We start from the raw sequence: 10,139 nt of genomic DNA on the forward strand, positions 1-10,139 counted from the left end.
CACACACACACACACACACACACACACACAAACACTTCCTGTATGTTGGTCATCCTGAGATCAGCCAGATGCTGTGCCACATCTGGCAAAGAAAACCCACAGCATCTGTCTTCACAGATAAACAGAAAGCTGAGAAGGAAGGAACCAAAATTTATAAGAAAAAATCTCATTCAGCTTCAAACCAAACCTCTCAGTAGTGTACTGTTTCAGTGTATTCTGTACTTTGTAGCACCTAATGTCAGCTTTTTGGCATGTGTCACAAATAATGAAGTTGTTTCTGCAAAATACTTTCATTTATTCCTCTTGCTTAGTCTCCTACTTTTGTCCTCTGTTCTATCTTCATTTCATTTCACTCTGTCTCGAACAGATGTTTGAAGAAACAAGTGCCTTTGAAGTTGAATTTATTGATTCCTGCAAAACATTTTGTGTAAATTAAACTATTTATTGTTTAACTTTCTACTGGCTTTCATTAKAGTAAAAGAGACTGCCAACTATTTTCTATGAAGTGTAAACATTTAGAATATTATGGAGAGTGGTAGAGTTGTAAAAAAYTAGGATTCACAGATAAGATACGGAACAGCTCTTCGAGACGGCCTCYTTGAGTGTTGTCCTGTTTATTGTATATCTGTTCATAGGTCAATGTTAGGTCATGTTACCCTCCATGTGATGACAAGACTAGTGGTGTTATTTCTTACTYATAAGGTTTGCTCAAATGATCCTTCTCTGACTATCTAAGGTTAGACAGATTCTATCACTTGGGTCTGTCTCATACTTYCGATGTTCTGCTTGACATTTCTTCGTAATAAATTGTTAAAAAACAAAAAGCTGAGTCTTCCTGTCTTCCTAATCTTTTTTTTTTGCCACGACAGTAGCATCCTTTTCCTAACTGCTTTAAAAGTTCATTTTACATTCMTTGTATTTAACTAATTTTTATTTGATCTGTTAAAGGGGTATATTCTGTAATGCTTGGATGTGTGTAAAGTAAAAGGATACACMAAGGAAATTGGACTGTGAGAATAAAACGACAAGCAGACGAGGGAGTTGACACAAAGTCAATAGACAGATGAATAAAACATTGCTTAGCTGCAGATTATGCTACAGGCTATGCTAGCTTTTTATTCACTGGCTTTCACTAAGAAGCAGCAGGATGCTCTAACCTTTTTTTCTATATCTCATGGCACCTGGGGTGATGCAAACCCACTGCTTTTGACACAGGCGTACAGTACGTTTCTGAGTCAGGACTTCAAAAGCTACATGTGCAAATCAATCTCTGTTTCCTCTCTCTCTTCTTCTCCCTCCTCTCTCTCCTTTGCTGGCCCCCTCCATCAATTTTCTGGAGCTGTCTGGGACTCCAGGCAGTTAATTAAGTAGGACATTGTCGGGGGCTCGGTACATGATGTGGCTGAAGATGGATTGGTGGATAAATAGATTGAAAAGATGCAGAATGATGCAGATATTCTTCCTTACCTTCTAACATTTCTAAACTTTAAATTCATCCACAGTTCTTTTCTTGAGTCTTTTTAATTACCGTTTTTTTTACTTTTCATTTATCTTTTCTCATTCTTGTATCAGTAGCTTTTCCTTTGCTCTCAATTAAACCACTTTCTTTTTCCTTCTTCCTTTCTTTCCATTTCCATACTGTTAATTTCACCCTTTCCTACCCCACTTACTTCCTACCTTTCTCCTTCCTTCTAAACCATCCATTTTCCCTCCTCACCCTCCCTCCACTTACCCGCCTCCCTCCTAGTTGATTATACGTCAGGTCCTCTGTATCCTGCTTCTTCGTCCTGTAGTATTCCCCCCTCTCATTATGTGTTGTGCTTTGTTTGCGTGTGATCAGACACATAAAGCCAGGGCTAAGCAAGCTAATGAACAAACTCCGGTATTGTGTTCAGGCCCTGGGGACAAACTGTAGCTTCTAATGTACAACAGCTAAAGGTGGAGGAGGGAAAAAAAAGAAAGTAAGTACTGACAAGGAGCCAGATGTTTGTTTTTAAAAAAGAGCAGCAACAGTGAGGGGAAGGAAACGTATGAGATGACACGTGTGCAGCAAAAAGGTAAAAAGAATATAGTCTGAATTTACAGAATGTGGTAGAGGGTGTTTGTTAGAGTGAATGTCAAGGACCTTGCTAAAATAGATACAGCAGTATTTTAAGCAAAAGATCTATGAGGATCTTAATGCATTGTTTCAAAGCCTTTTGCCCTATATAATAAGCTCTGTGTGCATTTTCTCCCTGCTCATGTCTTCTATTATGAGTCACTTGTCTCCCGGTTGTAAACTATATGATTTGTTAGCAGTGATTCTGCAGTATATTACAGGATAGCTTAGTTCCACCCAAACCCAAGCTCATGTTGTTGAAGATATGTCACCCACACCCCTCTTTTGTTTCTTCTCCCAGTCTCTGTTGACAAGGTTTGCTTCTCACTGCCAAATTACGACACGAACACCGTAATGACTTCATTTCTTCCAGCACATGCACAAATGCACATCTTGGAAAGTTTATGAACTGAACAGACTGCCATATCTTGTTCATGCCCACTAACCAGATACAAACATATTTAKTTAATCTAGCAGCACATTTAGAACGCCATTTGCCATAAACACATCTGTGCAAGGACACACACCCTCTAGGGTTGTGTCCATCAGTGGATGAGTTGTTTCCAGATGATCTAAACAAGACTGTCAGTTCTGGCCAGTATCACAAATTTGCACGCGTATTCACACATAAACATGCAACAAACTCATTATTTGATTCCATGCATGATTAGAGTTTTTTCTTTCTGCATCCACACTGTAGCATTGTAGTAATCTAAGTAGTTTATAATCATATTCCTATAAACCACGTAAAAATAAAGCTTTCTCYTTTAAATGTGCATACTTTCAAAGTGGTGTAAGTCTAGTGGGAGTGTTGCAAAAGCTTGTAACCAAAGTAGAAAATGCATCACAGTGGAGCTGTTTAGACTGGAGAGCGCTGCTTTAAAGTCAATTATAATATGCAGTCTAAAGCCCTCACATTTCTCAGCAACATTTATTTCATCATACTTCCTAGTCTCCTACTACAGTGTTTTTCCTCYTTTACTTGCTTTTCATGTTCTGTTGAGCAACTATTACAACCTCCTTTTAGGGATAAAAGTTGAATGTTTGTTTTTCTTTTCCTAAAATCTCAGGATTGCCCCCAGATTCTGCCTTCAACCCAGATTTACATCCCAGTCGGCGTGACCAAGCCCATCACCTTAGCTGCCAGAAARCTACCACAGCCCCAGTCTGGTCAGAGGAACTACGAGTGTGTCTTCCACATCCACGGGGAGGCCCACAGCGTTCCTGCACTGCGCTTCAACAGCTCGTCCATCCAGTGCCAGAAAACATCGGTGAGTGAGAGAGAGGGGAAACRATGATGTGATGCCATTTAAGCACTGATGTTGTTGGAGAAGACAGCATGTGGTAGTAGTGATGTGTTTTTAAGTCAGTATTAGAAAAAGGATTCTAACAYTTTGCATTTGGGGGGAGAAAAAAAAGAATGCATTTTGTCTTGTGCATTTACAAACTTCAACCTATCCTGTCTGTAAATCACTAGAGTGTTAAACATTCTTGTGCATTTTATATAGAATCACACCTGTATTGTTCCTTTAGACCTAATCGATACAYCCAAGTAACTAAATCATAATTCCAGTGAAGGCATTGACTTGGTCAGGGTTAAATAATAGCCTCCTACAGCTAATGATCATTCTGGACATAAATATGCTCCCCTTCATGATGGATCACTAAACACTTCTTGCACACTGGCCTGCTGACAGTCTAGATAAATGACCCAGTGCTGATATGTTGCAGTGAATCATTAGTTGGCAAATAAATGTTGTTGGTGAGTATTAATATCTGAARGAAGATGTATACAAATATATTTGAGCTTTTTTAGTCTGTGTAGTAATCTGAACCAAAAGCAGTGGTCAAGTATTTTGTAGAACACGATTTAAATTATTGATTAGGCCTGATTTTGAGAGGATCAGACATAGTAATATCTAATGCACTTGTGGCTTTGACTTGCAGGGATAAGTGTAAGCTGGATTAAAGTGTTCTCAAGATTTGATTTTTGCCTAAGAAGTTTTAATCAGAACTTCTGTCCTGTTTGTCAGTGTGTTTGTGTGTCTGTAGAGGGTTTGCAAGTACACGGAGGTACTTGTGTATTGAGGTTCATGTCTGTTTGGCCTGAGAATATGTCTATGTGTGTGTGTGTGTGTGTGTGTGTGTGTGTGTGTGTACGTGTGTTTTCAAACTAGCATGACAGATAAGAGGTAGCTTGCGTTGCGCTTCACTGAGGCTGAAAATGTGAAGAGGAAGTCTCTCTCTGAACCTAGTTGGGAGCGGATTGATCATGTTTACACCTCAGCTCTATTCCTCTCCATCTTTTTTACTCCATCTGCCTGTAGAGTCAGTTCATCTTTTTATGACTTCCTCCCTTCGTCTACCATACTTTTCAGTCACTGGTGTTTTTTACTTTTGTCACATCGTCTTTCAGGCTTCTTGTAAGTTCAGATCTGCTATGTGCTTCCTCTAATCTGTTTGTTTTTTAGACATAAGATTTGAAAACAGCTGGCGCTTAAAGTAATATTTGGTTAGTAGASGTTTGTTGATTTGCTTCAACTTAATCCTAAAAGTCATAATATTTCTGGGTTTGGATACTTATGTTCAAACAAGCCAAGCAGTAGTCTTTGTTTTTCTGTGGGTCGTGATATGTAGCACCTGTCAATATTCTGTCTACYTTGACAGGGAGTCTACAGGTGTTGATACACAGTAGGCAGTGGTAATCATCAGGCAATAGGTTTGTGTCTCCAGCAAGATGTCTGTTTATTGACTGTTTATTGTAGCTGCAAGGCCAGAGTTAATCAGCAGCAAAGTCTRGCACCAGCCAAAAGCTGAATATCTCCATTTGATGTCCACACAGCAGACATGCTAGCAATAATTACCCCAGGGATGTCAACGCTTAGTCCTTGTTAGCATGTGCAGAGGCAACTTGACTGCAGCATCAGATACTGATGTAGCACAAACAGTGTTTATACTCTTATATTGAAATTCAAGAGAAGTAAAGGGTTGCAGCTGCATGAAGATGCCATTGTGGCATAATTTATGCAGGTTTGAGGTTATCTATTTTTTATGCATCATAAATTATCAAGATGAGATTCTTATTTTAGCACAGGAGTCAAATTTTAGAGGAAAGGGCGTTAAATATTAGTTTATCCATTTATAGACCAGAGCGATATTTCTCTTTCTTTTCACACCAGTTGCTCTGTAATTGTTTATACTTTAACAGTGTTCAGATCCAACTCTYTGAATCATGTGTGATTACAGCAGAAATAGACTCCATCTTCTATCCTGTATACACACTACTGCATTGATRTGTACACACGGCTATGAGGAAAGGGGTTAATCAGTGTCTGTAGGCATGTTGGCATGTGCATCCCCCAACATACCTTAGGCTGTGGATCCCATGATACGTCTGTGGCTTGGACCAATGCAAAAATATTACTTTATGGTGGGGAAATAGGTTGCTAATCTATGGTTTATCCTTGCTTTTGYAAGACTCAGAAGTTTCTACCAAACYTGTGTCAATCTGACATATTTATTTCAACACATTTTATTGTTGATGCTGTTGAGCTAGGCTTTAAAGTAAAATAAAAAGTAGAAAAGCAGTGGGGATTAAGAGACGACAAAATCAAGGTGAATGGGAAAAAACAATAAAGAATAAATGCTAAGAATTTGAGGAATTGGTAGTCATAAAGCCTATGGAAGTGGCAAAAAATAGAAGATGAGAGGGAGTAAGATGGACTAGGGAAATTGGTGCACACTAGAAAATTTTCAGGTTGCATGAATGGGAAATAATGAGAGGAAGAAGTTTTAAAAAGAACAGAAGGAAGGGGGTGAAGATGAGAGCTTAAAAGTATCTCCTGAAGCCACAACTCTTTTCTTTTGTACAATAACATCACACCATCCTGAAGACTATAACTTGTCCAGGGGATATTTACAACGTCCACACTCAGATCATGTTTAAACCCTAGTTTCCCATACTTTGACTGTGATAACCTAATATGCTTATATAGTATCCTCTGACTGGAGGCTGTCAATAAGCCACTGTATATGTGGCTCACATGATATATGATATCGTAACCTAAGTTCCACATTGCTTTTGTCTGGTATTGACTATCCTTATGTGCTCATGGGAGAACTTGTTTCTTTTAATATCAAGTGTCTGTTCATACCAACTGATCCCAAAGGGAAAAGAGCAGGTGGATCATAGAAAAAAATAAAACAAGATTGAAAAAGAGTTTGCTTTTGCCAGCTGAGACATGAAACAAGTAGGCCACTTTATGTTAACACTTTGAAGATTCATACTTTTGGAAAATGATTTTAAGAAACAGCTCAGAGCTCTAAATTTTGCTGTGTTAAATTTTATTTAAGTTTGTARTGTGAAATAAATAATTCATGACACAGTTTGCACTTGTAAAGTTGGACTCCTAGCTAAACATAATTCCAAGATTTTTTTTGAAGGTTGTTAAATTGAATGAAACCTTAYGTCCATAAGTACAGTAGGACAGCACTGATCTGTTTGTAAGTAGGAGAAAGAAGTGTTCCCTTTTATAAATATTTGTGTCAAAAAATCCCACCGACATTGCTTTCAGTCAGGCCTTATGGCAGAAGTAAACTCTGGTGCACAGCTACCAAAACAACAAGCTGGTATCTACACTAGAGCCGTGCCAGGCAGCTTCGTGGTGTGTGTTGTCCCTTCAGAGACCACAGTTGAGGTGAAAGGGCCAATAGGATGCTGAGCAGTGGGCTGGCAAGTTCTTCTCAGACTGCCAAAAGGGTCACGGGAGCCAAACAAACACTTGTCCACACACCGTGCTTTTGTGCATAAATGACCACATTCTTGGGTCACCGGGGCTGACAGAAAACAGCTGGAGATGGTTTCAACACTGAGGCCGAAAGAAGCAACCCMAACTGTTGCAGGCTTTTCCTTTTTGTTTCTCAGTGTCGTTAGCTTTTTGTTCATTTGTAAGTCTTCACTTTCCTACCCTCTCTCCCTCTTTAACCTTCTTTCTTGTTTCTCCCTGGAGGGCAGGAATGAGAGGACAGATAATATCAGCACGAGCCAAACACCATTACCTTCTGTCTGATAAACCAGTCAGCTACTCCATCACCCTTTTTTTTCCTCCCCAACCCTTCACTGGTGGAGAAAAAAGGCATACATGGGGGCAGTGAGAGAAAATCTAGTTTGGGTATTGGGTGTGTTTCTGTGTGTATTCCTCTGTGTGTGCAGAGAGCAGCTGTTTGTTAAAGAGGAGATGTGAAGTTTCAGGGGTCCTGATGGCATCCAATTAAGGGAGATAAAATGATGATGAATTGCAGTCAGGCAGCAGAGACCAACACTAATGTGTGTGTTTGTGCGTTCGCACATGCTCACATACACATGCAGCAAGAAGGCAGACGACAGAAGCAACCAGAGAGATTTGAAGAAAATTGTGCTGTGGGAAAGGAGGAGGGTGAGAAGAGAGAAAACAAAAAGGAGGAAAAGTTTTGATCTGGCTATAGAAGAACAAAATTGAAAGATGGATGATGAGAAGAGTGGGGTGGGGGGCAGAATGAGACTCTCCTCATTTCCCAAAATGAGGGGATGGTGGCAAACAAGWAGGARAAATAAACAGATAAATGGATGGATAGATGGAACAAACAGAGGAGCCAAACATGTCTGCAGAGAGAGCGGTTGACAGAGACCACACTGGTGTAGAAGTGTCGTAAGAAACACTGCACCACYCTCACACAAACTTCAGTTTGCAGCTTTATGAGGTCTTTTAATATAAATAATCATTTGCAATTAAAAATCGTAAAGCTTTCCTTTTAAAAGCATCYTAACATGTTCATATTTCAACACAAGCATGCGGCTGAAAGTTGCAGAAAGGAYGCTAATGAGGGGGCTTGGTGCTGCTCGGAGATGGGTCGGTGCAGCAAGGTAWGGTACAGCATGGCCTGGCATGGCCTTGCACAGCTTAATGAGATATAAACACTGGACCTGCCATCTCATTCAGCCACACCACACACTGGCTCTCTTTAATTGGCTTATGGGCTTCGTGTGTGTACGTGTAACATGTGGGGGATTGAAAGGGCAATAAATTCACTGGAATTTCCTGAGAGTTGCTGCAGATTAAAGACAGCTTTTTCTTGCCGTGTGATGGCTCAGATGACATTAATCAGGTTTTGATTTCAGGCCAGTCTTTCAATGGGTTTTTAAGAACTTGGAGAATTCTGGTGTTTGTTTGTCGTATCACTCATGTTTTTGTTTAAACTTTGATTCATCTTCCATTGTCTATCACACACATTCCTTCACTGTCCCACACTGCCTATTGTGTGCTGTCTGCTTTCCTTCCCTCCTTTTCCATTCAGCCCTCCACATTCTCTTTTCTCYTCTATCACGCCATTGGCTTGCTGCCTCTCTCCTCCTCCTCCTCCTCCTCTCTGACAGGTGACAAGCAGAGCTCCCACACTCCTGTCTCGGATAAATAAGAATTAATTGCTGTGCAGCTATCATCATATGCCAACTGCTCCACCCCATCCTCCACCCCTCTTTAATTATCTATTTCTCGTTTCTATTTCTCTCCGCATGTCCCTGCAATTTGTAACCTTTACTCTACATACTCTAGCTGTGCCACACTTTCAATTTCTTTATGAATATTAAAAAGAGAAAGAAAAGCAGCAAAAGTGAGTGTCAGAGCAGAATGAAATGTACCTCTAGAACTTATTAAATGTGTATGAAGACATTTGGGCACAATTGTGTGTGAGTTTTGATAAGTAGTWGCTTTGGTTTACAAGACATACTAACTGCATATGAAAAGTCATAAGCCAGAAGAASACATTGCATTTCATCTTTAAATGTCTGTCTAAATTAATCCAGTTTCTATCTGTGATTGACACTGCTCCTTTTAAAGCACTAAGATTTAAATAGTTTTATAGATGTGGTTAGAAATATTGTATGGTTTGTACCAGTGGCAAGGAGCTGGCAAGAAAAAAAGGCCACCAGACAAATGGCATGAAGTTAACAGAGGCAAAAATGTGACAGAAAATATGGACATTTCTGCAAACTACCACAGTTCAGACWTTTTCCCAGAGAGATGTCTTGTAAGCTAACGCTGGCTTAATGTGTTGGCTGAAAAATAAGAAACGTTGACTAAGACAGCATTATTTTTCTCTCAAGCCAGCATTTTCCCCCCACTCCCCTCTCTCTTTTTCTTTCTATTAGTGCAAAAGTGTGTGTTTGTGTGAGTGTATGTGCATGCTCGTTTCTGTGCAAGAGATAAGCWGGGAAACTGGGTCCAGCCATTCTCCAATCCTGTTAGCATTAGCGATTAGCACTGGCTAACAGGCCCTTATTATGAGTGAAGACTGARTGTGAGTTGCCTGACCTCACACATACTCAACACACACATCCACACTTCCTAAGCTGTGGGYAGGATTACCACTTGATCCTTGATTAGGAAGCCATATCTGCCTGGAAGTTGTGTGTGTATAAAGAGCATGATGGTGTAAAAATCTAGATTTGGATGTACACTGTGTGCTGAACCTTATCTATTCTGGTAAAACACATTTCAGATGGACCAAAATTCAATCAGTGTCTTCTGCTTATTTTCTACTCTGTCCTTGTGTGACTTATCTCACAACTAGGATGTTAGATACAGTAGACTGAAGGATACGTTGCATCGTCACACTTTCCTGTCAACACCTTAAAAAAAAACTGTCAAGACAAGGAGAAAGTCCTGTCTCTTCCTATATGTGAACTTGCCCAGGGCATGTTTGATATTTTTGGCTTTTCAGCTTTTGAATGACTAATTATTTGACTGTGAACCTGTCCGTATGTATCTGTTACTCTGTGCCCAACTCAGACTTCTAGTTTTATTCCTTCTACAGCGGGTAAAATAAGTATTAAGCACGTCACCATTTTTCTCAGTAAATATATTACTAGAGGTGCTAATGACATGAAATTTTCACCAGATGTCGGTAACAACCCAAGTGATCCATACATAAAGAAACCATAAATGTCCAGAATTGAAGTTATTTGTAATAATGTGGAATGGCACAGGGGAAAAAAGTATTGAAC

General features: G+C 39.8%; 1 protein-coding gene across 4 annotated transcripts in view; it reads left to right on the forward strand.

Annotated features, from left to right (window-relative positions):
* plxna1b (plexin A1b) overlaps positions 1 to 10,139 on the forward strand; it is a 199,413-nt gene that overhangs the window by 134,854 nt on the left and 54,420 nt on the right. For all 4 annotated transcript variants that reach the window (XM_014009644.1, XM_014009646.1, XM_014009645.1 and 1 more), the window contains exon 10: positions 3,169 to 3,369. In XM_014009644.1, the coding sequence (XP_013865098.1) occupies positions 3,169 to 3,369 (201 nt within the window). The remainder of the gene's footprint in view (positions 1 to 3,168; positions 3,370 to 10,139) is intronic.

The sequence above is a fragment of the Austrofundulus limnaeus genome, unplaced genomic scaffold, assembly GCF_001266775.1.
Source record: "Austrofundulus limnaeus strain Quisiro unplaced genomic scaffold, Austrofundulus_limnaeus-1.0 Scaffold60, whole genome shotgun sequence".
NCBI classification, from domain to species: domain Eukaryota; kingdom Metazoa; phylum Chordata; class Actinopteri; order Cyprinodontiformes; family Rivulidae; genus Austrofundulus; species Austrofundulus limnaeus.